Source organism: Dromiciops gliroides, chromosome 5, assembly GCF_019393635.1.
Source record: "Dromiciops gliroides isolate mDroGli1 chromosome 5, mDroGli1.pri, whole genome shotgun sequence".
NCBI classification, from domain to species: domain Eukaryota; kingdom Metazoa; phylum Chordata; class Mammalia; order Microbiotheria; family Microbiotheriidae; genus Dromiciops; species Dromiciops gliroides.
The window spans coordinates 281,197,648-281,223,508 of record NC_057865.1 but is presented as its reverse complement, the minus strand read 5'-3'; the positions used below and the strand labels follow the sequence as shown (position 1 = coordinate 281,223,508).

Below are 25,861 nucleotides of genomic sequence, written 5' to 3'. Positions count from 1 at the left end.
CTCCCAGGCTTGTTATGAGAACCAAAATGACCTAATATTGGTAAAGCATTTTGCAGACCTTCAAGTGCTTTAGAAATGCTAGCTATTATTGTTATTATTAAATCAGTCAATAAACATTTACTGATGTGATAAAATAATGGAATTTGGCAGATACCCAGGGGTCCCCACCTGAATGATCATACGGTTTGGGAAACTGGCTAGGGATGATTGGATATAGGCCACACCTGGCCTGCCCTAAGTGACATATCTGCTGATGTCAACAGGGGAACCACTCTCCACATCAAGTTTGAAGGACCTCCCTTTTGGGGTAGGAAAAGTAAAAGTAGAAAAAAGAATGCTCACTGAGGGAAGCAAGTCTTTTCCTGTAGGTGAGCTTCTGGGAGCAGACTGCTAAGAGGCTGCACAGTTGTTTCCTATTGAAACTACAGACCCCAGGTGGTGAGTTAATAAAAACAAATCCAACTCTCTGAATTAGCTGAGCTGGAAGCAAGTTTGGGGATTGTGTCAGCCTTTGCTAGAGCCAGGCCGATTATCCATTTTCCTCTTTCCCTATTTCCTTGTCATTGACTTAATTAATTTCACCTTTGCTGTGTATTTTATTCCCATTAATAAACCCTGATTTGTTTGTGAAAAAGAGGCTGCCGATCACCTTTCTTATTGGCCTGGGAGAAATAACTAAAAAAGGCAGTTCAGAGGGGAGAAAACTTGGGACTTAGAGGTCCCTCATTATTTTCTGAACCTCGATATTACAGCGAACCACCCAATTAACTCTCCCCATATTAAATTTGGCCCCACACTGACCTTGGTCAGGTTTTATTGTTATAATTAAATCAATCAATAAACATTTACTGACCTTGGTCAAGTCAATTTAATGCCTTTGGGCACACTTTATCATTTATAAAATGAGGGGACTGAACTAGTCCACTTCAAAGGTCTCTTCCTGCTCTAAGTCTATGATCCTTCGATCCTGTGAATCTCTCTGTGCCTTAGTTTCCTTCTCTGTAAAATGGAAAGGATGGACAAGATGAACTCCAGGGTCCCTTCCAGCTCTGACTATGTCATTGGATGATCTTCATTCAACACAGCATCTTTTGGAACTCATTGTCTGACACTCCCCCCTCCCCTTTGGAGAAAATGGGTCCCTAAGATGAACATGAAAAATCCAGGCCCAGCATGGGGTAGAGATGGCCCAAGATCCCTCAGAGCATCCTCCCCTGAAATTCCTGAGTTGGAGATGAGAGCTGCAGGAGCAGAGCAGGCTTCTTCTGCTTTTAGGCAATGGTCCGTCTCCAAACACAACAGGCCTGGAAACTAACTCGACAAGAACTTAATTCAGATTGTTTGCACAGTGTCTATTTTTTCCCCATCCTTGGCTAAATAGCCCCAACTATAACACCACACACACACAAACACACACAAACACACACACATACACATACACACACACCTGTCACTGGAAGAGAGAAAAAAGATCATAACAAGTCAATCATTCAGTTGCATAGACTACACCAGCAGTAAGGCAATTGCATTTCTAATCATTTTCCTGTCCCCTAATTTCACCATGAGAAATGCATTTCAATGACTTTAATGCGCAAAACTGTTGCAGTGTGAAGGGAGCTAGGGAACCAGGGTGCATTCATAATGGAACCGATCATCACCAATAAATCATTACACTGAAACACGTTAGCGATCCGAAGAGCTTCACTTTCTAAGAGTCTGTTTCTATGCCAAGAAATTGTGTTATTGCACGGCTTATTACCCAGTGACATCACTTAGCAAAGGAGCTTCAAATGGAAAGAGGAATCCCGCAGACAGTTTAGAATCTGCCTTATTCCCTCGGGCACTAAGATTGGGGGCTGCTTCACATTGTAGGAGGTGGAGGTGGGTCCCACAGTTAAGGGAACTTGGTTTTCTCCCTTCCATTTCTTTTGTTTTGCCTTTCCAGTTTTAGACAGGCAGGAGGCCAAACTGTAGGCTCAGGCTGATCATCCAATCTCTCTCTCTCTCTCATCATTCTCTCTCTGTCTCTGTCTCTCTGTCTCTGTCTTTCCTTCCCTCCCTCTCTCTCTCTCTCACCCCTTTTCTGTTTATTTTCCCTTCTATCTCTCTCTGTCTCCCTCACGCCCTTCCTCTCCCTCCCCCTTTCCCTTCCTACCTCTCTTCTTTTCTTTCCTTCCCTTCCATTCCCCTTCCTCTCTCCTTCCCTTCCTCCCTCTCCCTTTTTCCCTCTCTCTCCTTCCCTCTCCCCCATCTGTCTCTCTGTTTCTCTCTCTCTCCTTTTTTCTCTTCCTTCCTTTTCCTCCCCTTCTCCCTCCCTTCTTTCTTGCCTCCCTTATCTCTCTCCCATTCTCCCTCTTGCTATCCCCCCATCTCTTTCTGTATCTGTGTCTGTCTGTCTGTCTGTCTCTCTCTCTCTCTCTGTCTCTCTCTCTGACCCTTCCAGCCCTAGACCTTGAACCAGAGGAGAATCCCAGTGGTTTGGGAATTCATGTCTCCATGCCATTGGCAATATGGTAGGATGGCTTTAAAGTCAGAGGACTTGGGTTCAAATCCAACTTGTCATTAACCCTGGGAAAGTCACTTAATCACCCTGAGCCTCAGTTTCCTTATCTGCAAAGTGAAAGATTAGACTCATACACTTAAGGAGCTGCCTAGATACACACACACACACACACACACACACACACACACACGTATTTTTGGTGAGGCAATTAGAGTTAAGTGACTTACCCAGGGTCACAAAACTTGTAATAATCAGAGGCAGATCTTGAACCCAGGTCTTCCTGATTTTAAGGCCAGCTGTCTATCCACTGTACCACAGTTAGGAATGTTACCTGTTGTTTTTGTTAAGTCACATTTGCCTCCATGTGACTTCTGCAAATTGTTTCTAGTTCTGTCCTTAAAGGCTGAGGGGTAAACAAGCATAATCCCTTTTTTCATAAGATTTTTAGAACTGCAGATGTCAATGCACCAAGGGCATATGATTCCCTTTGCTTGGAAGCTCCTTCCACTAACATCACCTATCTATAACACTTAGATGCAGGCTCTTGTCTAAACCTCAGAGAAGTGAATTAACTTGCCTGGTGTCACACAGCTAGGAAAGCTCAGCAGTAGGATTCGAACCCAAGATCTTTGACTCCAAATCCACAATTCTATCTTTCATGCCCCACTTCGGTATTTGGAACTAGAGACAACCCTTCAAATAACTCACAATTTGCTCTACACACAGTAATGCTATATATCCTGAGAGGCTCTGGAAAAACTGAAGTGTTATGATATTTTAGGCATTGAAATTAGTCCATTTCAGCATAGTTACTCAAATTTCATTGTTTGTATCGGTATTCAATTTTAAATTTCTAATAAAATGTTCATTTTTAAAAAGATAAGGCACAGTCCTTGACTGCTAAAAACTTAGTCTGGGAAGGCAGACCAAAAAAAAAAATGTTTGTAATAAATTAAGGAGAGGCTGCAGCCACTGCCAGGTCTTTGAAATATATAAATTATTGGGGCAGCTAGGTGGCAGAGTGGATAAAGCACTGGCCCTGGACTCAGGAGGACCTGAGTTCAAATCCAGCCTCAGACACTTGACACTAGCTGTGTGACTCTGGGCAAGTCACTTAACCCCAATTGCCTCACCAAAGCCGTGTGTCCTTGGAAAAGTAATTTCTCTGGCCCCAATTTTCTCCAAAAGGAGAGGGTTGGACTGGATGAATTCCCAAATCTCTTCTAGCTTTTATTATCTATGAACTAACCATCTCCACTGTTACCTTTTGAGGGGAAGAAAAATGAGTGCCGGGATAGTAACAGGGGAAGGAGAAATGATCCTGTGTGCCTTATAAAAAAATTGAAGTGTGGCTTTTGTGAAGTTAACAAGAAAAAAGAAATCCAAAGTTGAAGATGTTATGTGAATTGGGTTATTAGACAAGCATTCAATTGAACAGATATTTATTAAGTGGCTGCTAAATGCAAGGCAGGCGCCATCTCCAATCATCCTGATCTATATCTTGCCACCGGACTGAAATGGGAGGAGAGAGTAAGGCTGGTGACTTTGCACAGCCCTCTCTCACTTAAATCCAATTCACTGCAAGTCATGATATCACCTGATCAAACAAAGGCAAGGCAGGCCAGCTAAGTGGCACAGTGGATAGAGTGCTCTACCTGGAGTCAGAAAGACTCCCCTTCCTGAGTTCAAATCCAGCCTCAGAGACTTACTAGCTGTGTTGACCCTGGACAAGTCACTTCACTCTGTTTGCCTCAGTTTCCTCATCTGTAAAATGAGGCTTCTGCTGGCTCTCAATCTACAACTCTGCAACCTCCATGCACCTCAGTGCCCCCTATAAAATGGCAGGGGCCCCTTCTAGCTCTGACATCTTGTGATTTATAATGCATCTGGTCATGGTAAATGTTATCTTGAATTGACATTAATGGACTTTTGCCTGGAATATTCCAAGCAATCTGAGCACCTCCTGGATTAGGAGACTCAAGGGATATTCTCTGATTTTTTTTTTCCAGTCTGTTGGATTTTTTTTTAGGTAGTAAATGTTGCAGGTGGTTTAAACAGCAATGGAAAGATGTGTAGTGGGCTTCAGAAGGCTGCAGGGCATTCCCAATTACAACCTGCCTGTGAAAAGTGGTGTCGAAGATATCGCCCAGACATTTACAGCTGGAGAAGAAGACGGGCCAATCCTGGAGAAATGATGCCAGCCCACGTGTGGAAATGCTCTCAAAGTTGGACAGGTCCTTTCCTCCTTGCCACCCCAACCCTGGGAGGCAGACAAGGGACTGGGCGACTGACTCCTTGGTATTCCACCAAAGAGGTCATTTATAGAGCCAGGACCTGAAGGAAGAGGAGGAGTGGGAAGGAATCTTTCTTCTGAAGATTATCATCTTTGGGCCCCTGGCATTTCCATTTCACTTCTCTCTTTTACTCATTCATTCATTCATTCATTCAACAACAACCATTTATTAAGCCCAAAATGAGATTATGAAGCATATTATAAAATACACAAGAACCTGAGGGAGGTGCTCCCGTAGGAAGCCAAAATGGGGCCTGCCCTCAAGAAGCATACATTCTGTATCTTTTTTTTGGTGGGGAAGTGAGGGTTAAGAGACTTGCCCAAGGTCACTGTAATGATTGGAATGATGCCACCTACTGGAGACTTACTATAGGAAAGCTCCACCATGAGGAAAAAGCCTCAGAGGGCAAGGCCATGTGGCTTTTCCTTGGCATCAGGAAGTGACGTTTGCTCATGGGTGCTGTCTATCAAGGTTACCAGCCAATCAACTTGAGGAGCCTCCTATTTTGTGGGAGGGGACAAGAAGGAGGAAAGAGGGCCTGAGCAGAGAGCTCGGTCTCTTTTGGGTTCCTGACTTGATGGTGGTGGCGGTGGCGGTGGCGGCAGAGGACTTCACAGGAAATTTGAGGAAAGATAGGAATGCCAGGCTGTTGGAATTCTGTTCTCAATCTTTCTCTTTCTATTTTCCAATAAACCCTTAAAAACCTAAACTCGTTTTATCAGTGATTTTAGTCAGTTTCCCCCAAAACTGGGGGAACAGATTAGAATCCACATTTAGAATCTTAAATTACACATCACACAGCCAGTAAGTGTCAAGTGTCTGAGGCTGGATTTGAACTCAGGTCCTAAATCCAGGGCCATTCACTATAGCACCACCTAGCTGCCCCCTGAGAAGCATACATTCTACTGGAGAACAGACATGTAGACAGACAAATAATAGATTCAAGATGATTTGAGGAAACCCAAAGAATCAGAGCTTTAGAGCTGGAAGGGGCCTCAAAGACCATCTAGTACAACCTCTTCTTTTACAGTTGAAGAAAAAACCCAGGCCTAGGGAAATTAAGTGACTTGCCCAAGGTCACAACGCAAGTAAATGTTTGTGGGGGGTGGGGAGGGAGGGCCCTCTTTAAGCGGCAGCTGAACTGAATTTTTAAAAAATTATTTTCAGTTCCAAATTCTCTCCCTCCCTCCCCCGTCTTTCCCACTGAGAGAGAAGGCAAGAAATCTGATACCCATTATACATATGAAGTCATGCAAAAGCTGAGCTAACCTTTGGTGGAACTAAGGGGTCTAAGAAATAGAGCTGAAGAAAAAGTCTACTCTAGGAATAAGGGAATGGGAAGTTTGGGAGACAATAAGTCATTTTGGCTGGAAATAATCAATCAAGGAACATTTATTAAGTGCCTACTATGTGCCAGGCACTGTGAGAAACACTAAAAAAAGAGTATATAAAATAGCACATATAGAAGGGAGAGATTGTGTGTGTATGTGTGTGTGTATATATATATATATATATATATATACACACATATATATACACATACACACATATATGTATGTATGTGTATATATGTATATATAAATGAACATAGAGAAAGTGTGTGTGCGTGTGTGTATATATATATATATATAAATGAACATAGAGAAAGTGTGTGTGTATATATATATATATATATATATATATATATATGGTAGAGAGAAAGAGAGAGGAGAGACAACAGAGATTTAGACAGAGAGAGAGAGAGACAACTTAACCCCTCCCTTTAGGACTGAATATGGTCCTTGTGAGCCCAGAGCTTAGGCCCCTTAGTGAAAAAGTGTTCCCCCATTTCCCCTGGGCCAATGAGTCCTAGTCCTGCTTTCATCTCTGCATCAGTTCATACAAATCTTCCCTTTTCTAAATTCCTCTTAGTTGTCATTTCCTAATAGTATCCTGTTAGATTTCCACACTACAATTGATTCAACTGTTGCCTGATGAATAGACATCCATTTTCTTGTCAGTTTGTTGCTATCGCTACCCCAGGCATTCTTTTTTTTGTTTGCAGGGCAATGAGGGTTAAGTGACTCCTGTCTAAATAAATGCACCTCATTTAAAAAATATTAAAAGCCACCTTAGTTCATTCTGCTACCTACATTTTTTTTGGGGGGGGGGTGAGGTAATTGGGATTAAGTGACTTGCCCAGGGTCACCCAGCTAGTAAGTGTCAAGTGTCTGAGGTCAGATTTGAACTCAGGTCCTCCTGAATCCAGGGCCGGTGCTTTATCCACTGCGCCACCTAGCTGCCCCATTTTTTTTTAATTTTTTTTAAATTTTATTTATTTATTTATTTGTTTGTTTGTTTGTTTATTTTTTTTTTCGGGGCAATGAGGGTTAAGTGACTTGCCCATGGTCACACAGCCGGTAAGTGTCAAGTGACTGAGGCCGAATTTGAACTCAGGTCCTCCTGAATCCAGGGCCGGTGCTTTATCCACTGCACCACCTAACTGCCCCCTACCCCAGGCATTCTTTCTACTGCACCCCAACCTCTGGGGTCTCTCACCTCTATCTCTTAGACTCCCTGGGTTCCTGCAAGATTCAGATTGTGATGCTTTTGACATAACGATTTTCTGAATCCTCCCTACTGCTATTACCTTCCCCCAAATCACCTTGTATCTATTTTGTATAATTCAACCAGCTAGCATTTATGTGCTAAACACTGCAGGGGTAAAAAGAAAGGCAAAAACTTGGTCCCTACTCTCGAGGAGCTCACAGTCTAATTAATGAGAGAGACAACATATAAAGAACCCATGTTCAAACCCCACCTCAGACATTTCCTATCTATGTGACCCTGGGCAAGTCACTTAATTTCTGATTGCCTCAGTTTCCTCAACTGGAAAATGCAAATAATAACAATGTTGATCTCCCAGGGTTGTTGTGAGGATCAACTTAAAGTGCTTAGCACAATGCCTGGTACATAGTAGGCAGTTAATAAATGCTTATTCCTTTCCCTCCCCCCATGATTTTATATGTGTGTGTGTGTATACGATACAATGTAAGCCCCTTAAGGAAAACAGATTATTTCATTCTTTGTCTTTGTGCCTCCACCCTCCAGGGCTTAACGCATAGTAGGTTCTTAAATGCCTGTCGAGTTGATTCTACTTCAAAGATTCTAAGACTTCGATATCATTAGAACTGAGGAAAACGGCACACACATACAGATTTTTACTTGGTGAACAGCATTGCAGGAAAGAGGAAGCATCTGAAATCGTACTCCAACAGCTCCTCTGCCTTCTCATACTTGATTGGTGCCAATGACTGGCAAAACCCTTGCTAATATTTTTTCCTGTGGGTTCAGGTGCTGCATCGAATGAGCATCGTTATCGGTAAGTGACAGGCATGTGGTGCCCTAGATCTCTAATTGCTTGGGCTCCTACTTCCAGGATGAGCTAGCTGTAAAGGAAATTAAGCAAAGTCGGGACGTGTGAAAAAGATGGAGAGGAAAATGTTGGTGAGGGGGTACTGGGAAAGAACTGGTGCAAATGTAAACAGATCAGGGAATGGGAGTCACAATGGGCAGGGCAGAGAAGATTGGGTCTAGAGGTTGGTAGAGACTAGAATTCATCACCTAGTTCCTGTAAGGGAGGACATAAAGATCATTACAGTCTTCAGTGTTTTTCAGACCTCCCCTTATAGCTTTGGGCAAAGCAACTTAGAGACCAAGCCCTTCAAAGATGAAGGCGCTGATACAGTTGCCCAATGCACTATATGTATCTCATATGCACCTATTTAGTTATTTATTTACATGTTAGTTCCCCTGTTGGAGCTTCTTGCAGGTAAGGACTGGTTTTTTGCAAGTTATATGTGTCAGGGGCAGCTAGGTGGCGAAATGAATAAAGCACCGGCCCCTGGATTCAGGAGGACCTGAGTTCAAATGTGGCCTCAGACACTTGACACTTACTAGCTGTGTGACCCTGGGCAAGTCACTTAACCCTCATTGACCCACAAGACAAACACATGGATATATAAACAAGCAAGTTCTATGTGTCTCTGATACTGCTGGGAGGCTACCAGTTTGACTGTGTTGGTGCTTGCTGGTGTTACTGATGCCCCTCCCCTTCTTATTGCCTGTGGGCTTCTGGCTGACCTTTTGTGCAGTTCTGGGGTGGAAGAAGTTACTTACTGTAATTTCTCATTGGATTTTTTCATCATGATTGGGCCTGGTGTGCATTTCCAGTTTTTGTGGGAGTAACAATGTGGGAGCTAGGCTGGCGATCTGTCTCCATTCAGGTGGCCATCTGGTCGATTGATTTATTGAATGAGAAGGAAATGGGCTTCTTAGTGGATTCTCAATACGAGCCAACAGGATGCCGTGGCAGCCGAAACTTTAACTCAGTCTTGGGCTGCATTAAGAGAGGCATTTCCCCCTTCCTCATCAGACCACATCACATCTGGCTCTGACATTTCAGAAAGGACACCTGCCCACCCATAGAATACCAACCAAGATGGTGAGAGCTCTAGAAACTGTACCATATCCAGATCAGTAGAAGGAAGTGGAGATATTTTGCCTGGAGAAGAGCAGACTCGTTGGGGACGGAGGGCAACACCACTATCTGCAAGCGTTTGAAAGGCTGTTGTTATGTGGAGATGCAATCCATCACCAAGCATTTATCAAGAACTTACGGGAGGGGGGGGGAAAGGGGGGCCCTGGATTCAAGAGGACCTGAGTTCAAATCCAGCCTCAGACACTTGACACTTACTAGCTGTGTGACCTTGGGCAAGTCACTTAACCCTCATTGCCCAGCCACCCCCCCCCCAAAAAAAAAGAACTTACTATGTGCTAGTCACTGTGCTAAGTATTGGAGATACAAAGAGAGACAGAAACAGTCCCTGCCCTTAAGAAGCTCACATTCTAATGGGGGAGGTGACCGGTACATATATAGGTTATGGAAGTAGATTAAAGGCAATCTTTGATTGGACTTGTTGGCCCTGGGGAAGTTGTCAGAAGATTAAGGCTCAATGTCCTTTAGTCTTTTTTTTTTTTTTTTTTAGTGAGGCAAGTGGGATTAAGTGACTTGCCCAGAGTCACACAGCTAGTAAGTGTTAAGTGTCTGAGGCTGGATTTGAACTCAGGTACTCCTGACTCCAGGGCTGTCCCTCTATCCACTGCGCCACCTAGCTGCCCCAAGGCTCAATGTCAAGAGCAGCTTCTTAGCTTCTTAGCAATGACAGTTGGGCACAAGTGGAACGGACTGCCTCCAACTGGAGGTCTTGGAGGCCAGATCACCACTTGTGGACAGTGCCAATCACCATTCAGAAATGCACTGAGGAGGGGCAGCTAGGTGGCACAGTGGATAGAGCACCGGCCCTGGAGTCAGGAGGACCTGAGTTCAAATCCGGCCTCAGACACTTAACACTTACTAGCTGTGTGACCCTGGGCAAGTCACTTAACCCCAATTGCCTCACTAAAAAAAAAACAAAAAAAACAAGAAATGCACTGAGGTCCCTTCTGAAGCTCTGAGTCTGCTATCCTTCCTGCACCTAAGTATCCACAAGGGAAGAGGTTTCCCTACACACTGGCCAGATCCCATTTCAGTAATAGGACTACCCGCCTGCACTATCCAAGGCAACTGGACCTAGAGTCCAGAAGTCCTAAGTTCAAATCCAGCATCAATCACTTACTAGCTTTCTGACCTTGGGCAAGTCACTTAACTGCCATCTACCTCTGTTACCTCCTTTGTAAAATGGGGGTAACAATAAAATCTATCTCCTAGAGTTGTGAGGATCAAATTAAATACTGTTTGTAAAGCACTTAGCATAGTACCTGGTATATAGTCGACACTATATAAGTTCCGCCTGTTGTTATTATGATTATTATTAATTATTGTTGTTATTGTTAGCAACTATGCAGCAGCCATAGGCAAACATGAGGTTTTAAGCAGAAAGAAGCTAAGCAGGTCACATCTTTGGGAAAACCCACCTTTCCCTTCAAGTCTCCCTTTGCTCAGGCAAAGTTCTTCCTGTGTCAGATCTTTCTCAAGTTCCTTGGGTTGATTAGAGCTATATCCTTATAATCCCTGGGTTGATTTTAGCCATTAAAGGTATAAACAATATGGAGAATTGAATGCTTGGATTCAGCTTTGTCTGAAATCCATAAAATAAATTTCCATTCACCCACCAAATGGATCAATGTTGGATATTCTTGGATAACAGAGGGCCAACATTGTCAGGCCACTTTGAATTCCTTTAATGATATGAATCATTAGGACTCTATATTAATAGAGGGTGAGAAGCATCAGGGAACAGCAGGTAAAAAGTTGGTCTCAAAGCCAGAAAAAGTTGGGGGTTCAAGTTCTTTCTCTGACACACGATGGCTGTGACACATAGCACACCACGTAGCTTCCAAGTGACCCTAGACAAGTCTCTGAGACCCTAAGTTGCAAAGAAGGCATTTTGGCAAAGTATTTTCCTCATTGAGAGTTCCTTATGCCAATGAAATCACAGATCTAGTCCAAATATAAATTAACATGGAAAATAAAGCAGGATAATAATGACATTATAGTACACAGAAATTATATATTAATATGTATAAAATAACATCTTCATTAAATATACAATAAACACTGATGTATTACATATGTTGTTGTAATTATAAAATATATGAAGCCTATTTTATTGCCTATAAAATATTATGTTAATATATATTTATATGCTATAAAATATATGAAATATGTTTTATAGGCTATAAAATATTGGCTCATATATTTTATAATTATAACATATAATTTAAGATATCAATGTATTATTTGTTACCATAGATCATTTAACTATTAATATAAAATATATATTACATCAATATATTATATTTTATGTGCTATAAAATATATTGTGTATTTTTTTTTGGAGGCAATTGGGGTTAAGTGACTTGCCCAGGGTCGCACAGCTAGTAAGTGTCAAGTGTCTCAGGTACTCCTGACTCCAGGTCCGGTGCTCTATCCACTGTACCACCCAGCTGCCCCTATATTGCGTATTGATGTATGATAGAATTAATATACAAATGTATATTCTAATGTATCAATATAATATCAGGCACTTTGCCTCTGGTACTGACAAATTACTGAGGTTCAGGATTAGAAACCAATCAATAAGGGGCAGCTAGGTGGCACAGTGGATAAAGCACCAGCCCTGGATTCAGGAGTACCTGAGTTCAAATCCGGCCTGAGACACCTGACACTTACTAGCTGTGTGACCCTGGGCAAGTCACTTAACCCTCATTGCCCTGCAAAAAAAGAAAGAAAAAGAAACCAATCAATAAGGAAGCACTCTGAGGCAGAGTTGGGGAGGGAGCTCCAGGCATAGGGGACCATATGAGTGGATGCATAAAGCGGGGAGATGAAACACCAAGTTGAGGAACAGCTGGCAGACTATTTTGGCTAGGACAGGGAGATGCTTCACTTTTACTGGCCTTGGTGCCTAAACAGACACATCTGGAAAGAGATCGATCCAAAGGACAATATAACAAGACAAGAGAGGATATGACCCGGTGATGACATTTTAGACAGCTTGGTAAAAGCTCTCAAACAATCAGACTCTGGGGAAAGGTAGTTTCACTTTGATCCTGGGTTTAAACAGGCTGTTGTAAGACAAAAACTCCCAAGTCAGAATCGATAGACTGAATGCTAAGATGTTACTATATTCAGAGCTGGAAGGGACCTTGGAGCTGCCTGGTCCCACCCCATTTTAAAGATGAGGAAACAGACCCAGGGGGGTTTATAGGGTCATAGAGATGGTTAACCAATAAGCATTTATTAAGTGCCTACTATGTGCTTGGAACTGTGCTAAGTGCCAGGAATACAAAGAAAGGCAAAATATCTAGAAAATTTATGCTTCTGGAGAAAGGCTGGGAAATGCAATCTAGACTTATTTGTTTATTTATTTATTAAATTTATTTTACTTTATTTTATTTGCAGGACAATGAGAGTTAAGCGACTTGCCCAGGGCCACACAGCTAGTAAGTGTCAAGTGTCTGAGGCTGGAGTTGAACTCAGATCCTCCTGAGTCCAGGGCTGATGCTTTATCCACTGAGCCACCTAGCTGCCCCCAATCTAGACTTATTTAAAAGAATTCTGCTGAGCATATCCTTATTATATTAGGATTGGTATTATAACTGTATGTTTATTAACTTTCCTTACTGCATTATAAACTCTAAAGGCAGGAGATGATATCATCTTTGTATACACAGTTCAGGTGCTCAATAAGTATGGTCTTCTCCATTAGAATGTAAGCTCCTTGAAGGCAGGAGCTGTTTTGCTTTTGTTTTCTCAAAATCTAACACAATGGAGGCAGCTAGGTGGCGCAGTGGATAAAGCACTGACCCTGGATTCAGGAGGACCTGAGTTCAAATCCACCCTCAGACACAACAATTACTAGCTGTGTGACCCTGGGCAAGTCACTTGACCCCAATTGCCTCACCAATCAATCAATCAATCAATCAATCAATAAATAAATAACATAATATAATGCCTGGGCACAGAGTAAGTACTTGATAAATTTTTATTGACTGACTGATACTAGATATAATATGTTCAGGAATTAAAGCTCTTCCAAAAAGAGCAATAATTCAACAAATATAAAATGAAAAGCATATAAAAATGTTATTTGTAATATGAAAAATATATACAGAAATCAACAATGGATAAACAAACTACAAAACCACCAAAAATAACACAACTAAAAGTTAAGAAAATATTATTATGGGGGGCGGCTAGGTGGTGCAGTGGATAGAGCACCGGCCCTGGATTCAGAAGTACCTGAGTTCAAATCCGGCCTCAGACACTTAACACTTACTAGCTGTGTGACCCTGGGCAAGTCACTTAACCCCCATTGCCCCACAAAACAAAAAAACAAAAAAAAAAAAAGAAAGAAAATATTATTATTATTGTCCTCAGTAAAGCTAAACAAAAACATTTAAAAGTTGGAATGATAAAGTTAATGTTTTCATACTTCTGTGATTATTAATATTGATTAATTGGTGCTAAGGGGTAAAATCCTGTAAATATGGGGTGTATAATAATATCAAATGAAACCGTTTGTTCGGTTAATTACCTAATGGACAGTATCTTTGCCAGATAAACCCTCTTAATTTTACAGATTGGAAAATAAAGATATGAAGACTGCTGTTTACCTGACTATAAGTAGGTTACCACATGCTCATAGTCAGATATTAAACAACTATATTTTCTAAATGGCTCGGTTATATAAACTTCATTCATGATACCTGAAAAAAAAAAAAGGCAAAATATAGTCCTTGGTTTCAAGTTGCTCCTAGTCTGATGGGAGAGACAACATGCAAGCAACTGTGTAGAGACAAGAGAGATACAGGATAAATTGGAAATAGCCAAAAAAAAACTAGCTAGCACTGAGGGGGGTTGGGGGGAGAGATGGGGAAGGCTTCTAACTTGAAGGAAGCCAGGAGCCAAAATGAGGAGGAAGTGTTACAGGCATAGGAGAATACTCAGAGCAGAGAGATAGGGGGTCTTGTTCAAGAATAGCTAGGAGGCCAGGGTCACCAAATTGAAGACTATATGGATGGGGTTGGGGGCCGGGAAGATTGACATCTTCTGGAAAAGGGAGTGGGGAGGAGGAAGCTGGGGAGCACAATCCTGGGGGGTCTCAAGGCTTGGAAGGTGCCCCATCAAGTCCAACCTATACCTGAGCCCTACTGCAATCTCCGTGAGCAGAGGTTGTCCGCCTTGATTTGAAGAGATGTCAAGGTTAGGAAGTTTCTCTAAACCTCAAGTCAACATGGGCTTCTTTGCACTGTTCACTCCCTCCAGGGCCAAGCAGAACAAAGCTGATCCCTCAGATTCTGGAAGGTGTCCTTTCTCCAGACTCAGCCTCTCCAATTCATTCAACTTATCTTTACACGGTAGGCTTTAGTCGTATTTCACTGTTAATAAGGCAACAAGGTAGCTCAGTGGATAGAGCACTCAGCTTGGAGTCAGGAGGACCTGAGTTTAAATTCGGCCTCAAACACTTGACTTACTAGCTGTGTGACCCTGGGCAAGTCACTTAACCCTTATTGCCCTGACAAAAAATAAAAAATAATTTTTTTAAAATGTAACCTTCAGACATTTACTATATAACTCTAGACAAATCACATAACCTTTGTTTGCCTCAGTTTCCTCCAGGGGAATGTATGGATTATAATAGTGCATACCTGAGTTGTTAATATTTATAAATATTATTCTTAATTACATGTATAATTATATAATGTGCAAATGTATGTAATAAATGTATGTATTTTTTTTTTTTTGGTGAGGCAATTGGGGTTAAGTGACTTGCCCAGGGTCACACAGCTAGTAAGTGTCAAGTGTCTGAGGCTGGATTTGAACTCAGGTCCTTCTGACTCCAGGGCCAGTGCTCTATCTACTGTGCCACCTAGCTGCCCCCAATAGTATGTATTAATATGGTAGTAATTATATATTTATTATACATTAATATAATAGTAATTATATTATTAATAATGTAATGCCCTCTGGCTCTTGCAGGGCTAAAACTCAGGAACTGAACTTTTCTCAAAGCTGGTGGAGCACGGGGCAAAGACTCCTACCACCCATACTCCACCCCTGGTTTAAAACTGAAAATCAATCTGATGATTACGATGAGGTTTCTCTGTGAGTCCTTAGAGTCAGGCTGGGAGGTGTTTAAAGGAGCAAGCCCACCCAGGTGCTTTTCTCAGCTGGGCCAGACAGCCCCTCTCCCCTAATGTGCTGAGGGACCTACCATCCCTGCCCTCCAAACTGCCCTTTCAAAGAGGTTTCTAGTAAACCCTTCAAGAATCAGAAAATTCCCCTCATCCAAACACCTCAGGGTCCCTGGATAGTCTAGTTTAAGGTTATACTCTGTCTATTGTCTGAGGGTCAGGCAAAGGAGGTCACCCCCCCCCCATAGTCTAGTTTAAGGTTATACTCCGTCTATTGTTTGAGGGTCAGGCAAAGGAGGTCACCCCCAACCTGGTAAATTCTTCCCCCTTAGAACAAAGCTATTAAATTACAGATGCATCACCATCTATATTATTAGTAGTAGTAGTAGAAGTGGTAGTGGTGGTGGTGGTAGTAGTAGTAGTAGAGAGGTGGTGGTGGTAGTAGTAGTGAAAAAAAATTTAAGTGGTAGTATTACAGATGGTGGAAGTAGATAATAGTAGTAGTAGTAGTAGTAGTAGTAGTAGTGAAAAAAAGTGGTAGTAGTAGAGGTGGTAATAATGGTAATAGTAGTAGAGACAGTAATGGTAGTAGTAGTAGTAATAGCTAACATTTCTATAGTGCCTTACAAATATCTCAGTCTATCCCTATGACTCTAAGAGGTAGGTGCTATTTCTATCCCATTTTACAGATGAGGAAACTGAGGCAGAGGCTATATGACTTGCCCAGGATCACAGAGCCAGGAAGTGTCTGAAGCTGGATTTGAATTCAGTTCTTCCTGATTCCAGGTTGCAGTGCCCCACCCAGCGGGCCACGCAGCTGGCTGTAAGAAAAGTAAGAGAAAAGGCTCCTCTGTCCTTTCGTTTCGTTAGTCCCTAAGGATGTGTGGGTGGGGAACACTGCATCTACTGTCAGATTCAAGTGGGGTGCAGGAACGTTTTATTGTTCTTTCTGATGTTGTTACAACCAATAGTTCTCTGGATAGGGGAGGAGAGAAGGGAGATATATTTGACACCAATTAAAATGATTATTTCTTAGAGGAAGGCACTAATCCCAGCCCATAAGGTTCCAGACATCAGTACCGTGTATCTGCAGTGAATTCTGCCTTCAGAGGAAGCTGCTGTGGAGACAGGCAGGCATCAGTCACGGCAATACTAGGTCTCCACCAAGATAGTGAGGAGTCAAATCAGGACCGGGCTCAAGAATGGGGACTTGAGGGGCAGCTAGGTGGTGCAGTGGAGAGAGCACCGGCCCTGGAGTCAGGAGGACCTGAGTTCAAATCCAGCCTCAGACACTTAACACTTACTAGCTGTGTGACCCTGGGCAAGTCACTTAACCCCAACTGCCTCACTAAAAATAAAAAAAATAAAAAAAGAATGGGGACTTGGGAAAACAATTGACAGATGTAAATACCAGCAGAGTGATGGATCTCACTAATTAGGATGGAGAGCCAGAAGGGATTCAGGCTTTCATTTAGTCCAACCCCTTGTTTTATGGGTGAGGAGACCAAACCCCAAAAGGTGGCCTCTTATGGACTTCTGGTCCAAGGTCAGATCAGGTTCAATGGGGCGAGAAGCCAGAGTGTTCTGCCACGCCCATCCCCTGTCCGGTCGAGGGCTCTGGATGCATGTACTCTGCTGAAACTTGGCAGAGATCCGAATCACAGACTGAGAGTTGGAAGAGAGCTCAGGGACCAGCAAGTCCAAGTTGACAGGTCAAGTCAGTAAGCCTTTTTTTTTTTTTTTGCGGGGCAATGGGGGTTAAGTGACTTGCCCAGGGTCACACAGCTGGTAAGTGTCAAGTGTCTGAGGCCAGATTTGAACTCAGGTCCTCCTGAATCCAGGGCCAGTGCTTTATCTACTGCGCCACCTAGCCGCCCCTCAGTAAGCCTTTTTAAAGTGCCTACTATGTGCCAGGCACTGTACTAAGGCCAAGATTTGAGACTGAGGCGGGGAAAGGACCCCAGTGGCTATCCAGTCTGACTCAGACTGGAGAATCCCCTCTACAACATATACAAGTGGTGATGCAGTCTCTACCTGAAGATGCTCTGTGGAGATTCCTTTAAAAAAATAAAATAAGGGGCAGCTAGGTGGCGCAGTGGATAGAGCACCGGCCCTGGATTCAGGAGTCCCTGAGTTCAAATCCGGCCTCAGACACTTAACACTTACTAGCTGTGTGACCCTGGGCAAGTCACTTAACCCCAATTGCCTCACTAAAAAAAATAAAATATAATCTTTTTTCCAGGATGGCTTTCTGGGAAGAGGAGAGGGAGGGGTGCGTTGGGGAATGTCGATGTGTTCCTTTCTGAAACCTTGGATTATATTTACATAGGCTCCTATCTAGAGCTGACCTTGATCTAAGAGGTCAAGTCCAACCCTCATCGTTTCAAGTTGAGGCACAAGAGAGATATTAAATAAGAAAAAGACACACACATACGAGATGAATATAAATATTATTTAATGTTTCACATTATCAAGTTTTTTTTTTTTCCAAAATGCTCATAAACAACAACAAAAAAAACCATTTAGTTTGATAAAGAGTCCAATTGGGGAGAAACTGAATGAGGCCAACTCTTTGGATTAGATTCCTTCTTTTACCAGGGACTGGACACACAAAACATTGTTTTTTTTCAACCAAGGAGAGAGAATGGGAACATGATTAACTTCAAAACACAATGACCTCCATGTTGCCCATCTCCCTTTGTCAAATTCCAGAGACAGGAAGATGTAGGGAAATCTTATCACAGAAACAGTAGAACCGTGGCCTCCTGATTCTGTCCTGGGAACCTTCCCATTTTTCCACCCAGGGGCCCGTGTGTTTAAACCAACAGGCTGAGGACTCAGAAAGGCAGGTGAACAGGGACCCTGTTGTGTGAAGGTCCAAGCAAAGGAGGGCATTTCCTGAGGTTCTCTGGACAGGGGCTTTGGAACAATTACTCAGTGCACCAGCTGAGAAGATGACAAGTTACATACAGGTGGGGAAGTGGGCACAAAGCTATCTACACGCTGGGATATGGAGACCCACTTAACAGCCACTCTCCATTGAACTTCTTCAATGAGACAGGCGCCCTAAACACAATCCTGTCTCCTAGAAACACTAATTCCTCTAAACTGGAGATCTAAGAGAAAATGACTCTGTACAAGATTCCAGCCGGTTTAACATACTCCTTCCCCATTCCTCACCCCACAACAAAGGAGCCAAAACGATTTGGTGTTTATGAAATAGAAAAATCCTTCAGATCCATCCGTGGGTTAAAAAAAATAATTAAATAATTTATGATATGAATAATACCTTAAAAAAAAAAAGGCAAGTGAGAAAGAGGAAACCAAAAGTGAGAAAGGGGTCTCACCCAAAAGAATGGAAATCACAAGTGTGGATGGACTGCCTCATCTCCTTATGAGTGAGGCCCATCCAGAGGGTTCCCATAAATAGATACTTGACAAGAAAACCAAGTTGTGATGGTTTTAGGCTGTCACTCTCAACCTTGCCCAAAAAGATCAAGGAATAGGTCAAGTGAAGATATTCTGAATTCTTTCCCCCTATCATTCACTAGAGTGCACCTGTGGATGCACTTTTCCTCGAAGAAGTCACCCTCAAATCTAAAACCTGCGCTACCTTGGAGCTCTGCAAAGGATCTGTGGTTCTGATCTCCAGCCCAGCAGGTCAGCTCAACTCCTTAAAAAGGACTTGGGTAAGCAACAGTACCATCCTGCAAGGTACTTGGGGGAGGAAGAGGAGAGAGAATCAGAAATGACACGTGTGCCTTCAATTGGATAAGGAAATGTATGAAAAAGCAGAGGCTATTAATGGCCATTTCCATTCTCAGATGGAATAAAGAGCTAGCTAGTCAGTCTCCTCTTTGAAGGGCATGCCTATGCGGATGGAAGGTCTGCCGAGGCACGCGTGCCCATGAGCAGAGGGGGAAGGGCCTCACTGGGAGACTCCTAGATAATCGATCTAGGCTTCAGAAGCAGGCATTCTCAGAGGCCGTGGCCTCAACTCTCTGGTTCCCCCAGAGAAATAGACCGGAGGACATTCTTCATTGAAAATAAAACAAAGCCAAGCAAAAGAGTCTTGATAAAACTGATGCATGTGGCTCTTCGGTCACTGCCCACCTCGAGAGACGGGCTTTAGGCAATGACTTCATTAACGCATCTGTCAGATGCACCACTTGACGTCAGTTCCAGGTGAGCTTCGATCATCCCAGTGTTTTGCTAACCGCCTTCTCCGGGCCCCACGACGTACGGACGAGTCCCAGGCTTCGAGCATCCTCTCCCTTCTGGCGTCAGGAGAGATGTGGAGAGACTCGGCGGTGGATTCGCTTAAGGCTTTTCTCTAGCAGAGAAAATGAAGTAACGCGATGAGATCCCGAGTCGCCGAAGGCGGCAGCAACAACACTGGGGCTTAACCTCAGCAACCTGCCTGCAGGATGCTTCCCCCTGAGCGTTTAGTCACGGACAGCGTCGTGAATATCTGCAAGGAAGGAGATGAACTTTTAGGACATCTGGCGCAAGGGAGAGCTATGATGCGCCCAAAGGAGGGTGTGAACAGGATGATGAACGGGCTAGAGACCACACTGGGTGAAGACCAGCCCAAGGTACCGGCAGAAGAAAGCAACATACGCGACCACAAAAAGAGTAAGAGACAGAGTGATTAAATTGGGGGGAGTGCACCCCCGTGGGCACTCGAGCTAAGTGACTTGCGCAAGGTCACACAGCTAACAAGTGTCAGGTATCTGAGGCTGGATTTGAACTCAGAGCCTCCTGAATTCAGGGCCAATGCTTCATCCACTGCGCCACCTAGCTGCCCCCAGACTGATTAATTTTAATGACTCATCTTGGAAAGCCTTTAGCATAGTGCTGGGCACACAATTGGTACTTAAATATTTGTTCCTTTCTTCCCTTCTTCCTTCTCAAGTAGACTAGAAAGCTCTTTGAGGACAAGGGTTAGAGCCTTTTCATGATTAGGGTCATAGATTCAGAGCTGGAAGGGCCCTTAGACAGCATCTAGCCCAACTCTCTCATGATACAGATGGGGAAACTGAGGCAGGTTGAGAAGAACTGGCATGTCCAAGGTCATACAAGTAGTAAGAGAGGCCGGCTCTGAACCCAGGTCTCCTCTGACCCTCGATGCAATGCCTATTACTGCGGTGTCCCAGAGTAAAATGCTCAATTAATATTTGTTGAATGAAAGAAAAGCTGAGGTCCTAGCCTTGATGTGCGGACTGGCTTCTAACATCTGGCACAAGAAAATATTAAAAGAAATCAAAAACACAGGTTATGCTATTCAAAGCTACAGTCATTACTTGCCCTCAAAGTCACTTCTGAGAGAGCAGCAATATTCCAACCTCCTTCCCTCCCTCACGGGATGGCTGAGACAAAATGGCTTCATAAATCTGAAATCACCATGTAAACAGGGGGAGCTGTCATCATTCACCCAGGCAAATGTTAAAATATCTTCAACAGAGGCATGTTACAATGGAATTGAGCCCCCCAAACTCAACATCCATGATACGATGGAAAGAGCTCTGGATTGTGGCTCTTTTCTTACTTTGGGCAAATCACTTAAGCTCAGAGCCTCAGTTTCCTCTGCTGTAAAATCAGACCAGGATGGTCTCCGAGGACCCTCCCGTCTCTGAGAGGCTGTGGTTCGGCTGGGAAGATACCAGCCTGTCTAGAGGGTTCTTTGGTCCCACTCTCTCTGGCCATTCATTCTGAATACAGGAAAGGGCTGAAGGGAAGGAAAAGGGGGTGCTGAAAGTCACTTGATCCTTCTCATTTTTGAAAGACCTCTTCTGTAAAGAAAATAAAAATCAATAAGGCGTGCTGCCAACCTTAATTAAATCTGAATAAAAGCTTTGATGGGCCGGGCAGGCGCCTACCCAGACAGCTCGCATTTACATACAGCTGCATCCGTAGAAACAGGATATTCAGTCAGCATGAACCCCTCCTCCATCCGGGAAGGCTTCCTACCTGAGGAAGGGCATGGCTGCTGCCAAGCTCAGCCCCTACCCCCAGCCTCACGCTAGCTAGTCTCCCCTTCCCTTCAGACGACGCCAGAAGCGGCAGCAGAAGGGGGAAACTCTTGGCAAGCCAGCTTCTAAAAATGGCTCCAGAGAGCTCTCCAGAAGAACTTCCCTCCTCCCTCCTCCCCCAAACAAACATGATTAGCTGAAATTACCGGGCTGAATTAGAGCTCATCAGGCCTCTATTCAGCTCCCTCAGCTCAAAAGTCCAGAATAAATTATTAGTCCTCTGTCTTCACAATGAACGCTGCTGCTGCTGGGGCTGCCGGAGCCCCAGGTGTGAAGACACCCACTCGAACCTTCCAAGGAGCCCCTCAGACCAGAGAGCTTCCTCCCCTCCCCTACTTGAAGTAGTTAGTGTCTGAGAGCTGGTCTGCCCCCGCCTCAGCTTCTGGCTGGGGGCACCTCAAGGCTCTATGGCTGGGCTGCTTTACCTAGGACAGAGACATCCTCATGAATGGGCCACGGTGCCCCGAAAGTGGCTAAGGATATTGTCAGCGTGGACCTACTCTTTGAGCCTCAGTTTCCTCATCTGTAAAATGGAAATTGTAACCCCCCCCCCCACTACCTGCTACCCCAGTCCAATCCCCTTATTTTAGAGAGGAAGAAATTGAGGTTAAAATGACTTGCTCAGGGGCGTACAGCTAGTAAGGACAGGAGGTGGGATTTGAACCCAGGTCTTTATGACTCCAAATTCAGCACCCTGTTCAATACAAATAAAAGGGCCTAAGTCACATGAGTATTAAGTGACAAAGTTAGTATTTGAATACAGGTTCCCTGATTTCAAATGGGGGGGGGGGGGCTTTAAGTCATTATATTTTTCAAGCTATTTAATAAAAAAGGGATTTCATAAAGGTTTCCCATTCCAAAGGAACAAAAAGGAGTGTCAGGAGCTCGCTACATTCTCGCCACCTCTCCTAAAACACATACACTCTCTGGTGGCCAGCGAGGTTCTCCTTCCACCCAGGTGCCAGGTGAGATCTAGTTCTTTCCATTTCAGTTATTCTGCTATGGGCTGGGCACTTGTTAAAGGGCATCGGGGTCAATTAGCCCAATCCCAATTGATGGGCCCCTTGCTAACGTCGACTGTGTAGTTGGCCAAAGCTTACTCAAACACCTCTAGCCCGAGAGGGATCCCAAGGGGGATGAGGGCTAAGAGCATCCTAATGGGTAGGACTGAGTGAAAAGGCTTTTATCAAATGTACCGAACCCTGTGATTAGCAGTAGGGGCAAAAAACGACACAGTCTAATGAGAGGGAACAACCCATAAGAGGAAGCTGATTTGCAAATGGAAAAGGGTGAAGCTGCAGAGTTGGTGGCAAGGTCAGAGGTCCTCAGGGTGAGCCAAGAGCACTGGCTCTTGTTTTCCAAAGAAAACACAGAATCTCAAACTCTGGATGGGAGAAATGACCAAGACTAAGCCTCCAGGGCCTCATTAACAGCCCAGCCGTTCCATAGCATGACAGGCCTGTCCAGCCAAGGCTCAGGACAGCGACCGCTAGGAGTCCAGAAAGGCTTCGAGAAGGCAGGCACCTACCTCTGCACACACTGGGTGGATTCCGATGGTGTTGTCCAGCTGCTCTTTGGTCAACCCACACTTGAGGGCCGCAGCGAAGCCCTGAGTGACTTCCCCTGCATTTGGACCCAGGACGTGGAAACCCACAACACGCTCCTGAAAGAACAAGCGGAACACGGTAGTTAGATGCCTGCAGCTTCCTCTCCATAGCTTGGTAGGAGTCTCCCCAGTTTGTTCTGAAAACTGTTCTAAGGCATGGGCTAGGAGAAGGGAAGGAAAAAGGGAAGGAAGGAAGCAGGAGAGAGAAAGGGAAAATAGGGGGGAATTCGCCAAGAGGTGGGGGACCACTGGGGGAGAATGCTGGATACACTGAGACAAGAATCACAGATTCAGAGCAGAACAGGACCTCTTAAATTGCCAAGTCCATGGGGCAGCTAGGTGGTGCAGTGGATAGAGCACCGGCCCTGGAATCAGGAGGACCTGAGTTCAAATCTGGCCTCAGACACTTAACACTTACTAGCTGTGTGACCCTGGGCAAGTCACTTAACCCCAATTGCCTCACTTAAAAAAAAAAAGCCAAGTCCAACACCTTCATTCTACAGGTGAGAACACAGGTCTAGGCAGGTGGAATACCTTGCTAAAGGTCCCCAAGCTAGTAAGTGCACATTCCCACATAAATGCCCTAATTCTACACCTACAAATACCACCATCGACTCCGTATATAGATACTTCTACCCCATTAGCTAAGCAGAAAAGAAAATGACCCACTCCTAGGAAGGAAGGAAGGAAGGAAGGAAAGAAGGGAGGGAGGGATGGAGCAGAGCGAGCTTTGAGCCCCGGTCTTCGGTCCAAGCCCAGCACTGCTTGTTTTGCACCCGGTTGGCTCAGTTGCCCATATACTAACAAGCTTGTTTCTGTACTAAAATAGCAACAACTCACTTATACAGTGATTTACTATAAACAAAGCACATTTCTCTCCTTCGTCCCTGTAAGGCTGTGCTGCAGATGCTACCTTTTTTTTTTTTTTTAGTGAGGCAATTGGGGCCAAGTGACTTGCCCAGGGTCACACAGCTAGCAAGTGTTAAGTGTCTGAGGCCGGATTTGAACTCAGGTCCTCCTGACTCCAGGGCCAGTGCTCTATCCACTGAGCCATCTAGCTGCCCCCAGATACTCCCTTAATAGAAGGGCGCTCTTCATTTTCTAGATGAAGAACCCAAGGCCCAGAGATACCAAATGATGCCGAGTCAGGATTTGAACCTAGCTCCTTTGACTTCTACGGATTCTTATCCACATTCTCCTCCAAATTCCCCGAGGAGAATCCATCCACTCAATTCCAACTAAGCCGTTTAACTCAAGTGCAGACCTATGGTTTTATGGCTGTGGGTGGGAGAATTCCTGCTGTGGAAATTCTCTCCACCAATGGGGATCACCAGCACAACCTCAAAGAGGGTGGTCTAGAGAATGAAGCACTTAAGTGATCTGTCCAAGGTCATACTATCAGTATACATTAGAGGAAGCACTTGAACCTGGGGCTTTCTGATTCCAAGGATGGCTCTCTAGCCATTATATCACACTGCCTGTCTTTTGTTTGTTTGTTTGTTTTTGTGGGGCAATGAGGGTTAAATGACTTGCCCAGGGTCACACAGCTAGTGAGTGTCAAGTGTCTGAGGCTGAATTTGAACTCAGGTCCTCCTGAATCCAGGGCTGGTGCTTTATCCAAGCCTCTCTTTTTAATTTTGTGTTAAAAGTCAAGATGAGGAGAACAAGGCCTGAAGCTTTTGAGTGACTTGCCTTGGATCATATACTGACGATCACACACAGATTTCCAGGTTAGAAAAGTGGTGGACTGGGGCAGCTAGGTGGTGCAGTGGATAGAGCACTAGCCCTGGATTCAGGAGGACCTGAGTTCAAATCCGGCCTCAGACACTTAACACTCACTAGCTGTGTGACTCTGGGCAAGTCACTTAACCTGAATTGCCACACACACACACACACATGTACAAGAAAAGTGGAGGACTTCCATTATGACTACCATTTGCAGAGGTTCGGCGGGGGGGGAGGAACAGAGGAAGTCCGGCTCATTTTACCACCAGATTCACACAGTGAATCCGAGACTGGAAGGGATTTTGGAGCGCATTCATCAGACTAAACCAAAGTGGCAGGAAGATAAATCTGCTACAAAGGGGAACAATGCGTCCCTTTCAAAGAAAAAAATCAAAAGGCTTTAGGGGCCATCCATTTTTCTGACCCATTTGAGCTATTCCTCACTGCCAGCAGAGCCCATAACTAAAAGTGAACTTTTCAGAAAAAAAAAAAAATAAATGCAAACCTGTCTGACAAGGATATAGAGAATGAGCAGCAAGTGGCTTACGTAAAATTAAAGAGAATCAGTCAACTGATAAGCATTAATTGAGTGCCTACTATGTGTCAGGCACTGTGCTAAGTGCTGGGGATAAAAAAGAGACAAAAGACAGTCCCTGGCCTCAAAGAGCTTACAACCTAAAGGGGGAAACAATATGCAAACAAATGGGTACAAAGCAAGGGATAAATAGGAAATAATTCAAGAGGGGAAGGCACTGATATTAAAAAGTTGGGAAATGAAGGTGAATTAAAGTAGATTAATAATTTTTAAAAGACTCTGATAAATATCTGCATTAAGTAACCTTCCTTCTAAGGGGATTCTGAGCACCACGTGTGAATTGGATGAGGCAGCTCATATGTTGCAACTAGCCATTCCGTACAAGTCGTCACTAAGCCATGGTTTTCAAGTAATAAAGGGCAACTCTCCTTCACGATTCAGTTTTGGGGTTCGATTAGAAGATAGTGTCCTGGTGCAGTGGGAAAA

General features: G+C 44.0%; 1 protein-coding gene across 4 annotated transcripts in view; it reads right to left on the bottom strand.

Annotated features, from left to right (window-relative positions):
• Positions 1-17,942: 17,942 nt before the first annotated feature.
• Positions 17,943-25,861, bottom strand: part of TXNRD1 (thioredoxin reductase 1) — a 67,346-nt gene continuing 59,427 nt past the window's right edge. For all 4 annotated transcript variants that reach the window (XM_043967218.1, XM_043967220.1, XM_043967219.1 and 1 more), the window contains 2 exons: positions 23,038-23,172; positions 17,943-19,948 (listed from right to left, as the gene is read on the bottom strand). In XM_043967218.1, the coding sequence (XP_043823153.1) occupies positions 19,886-19,948; positions 23,038-23,172 (198 nt within the window). In that variant the 3' untranslated portion in view covers positions 17,943-19,885. The remainder of the gene's footprint in view (positions 19,949-23,037; positions 23,173-25,861) is intronic.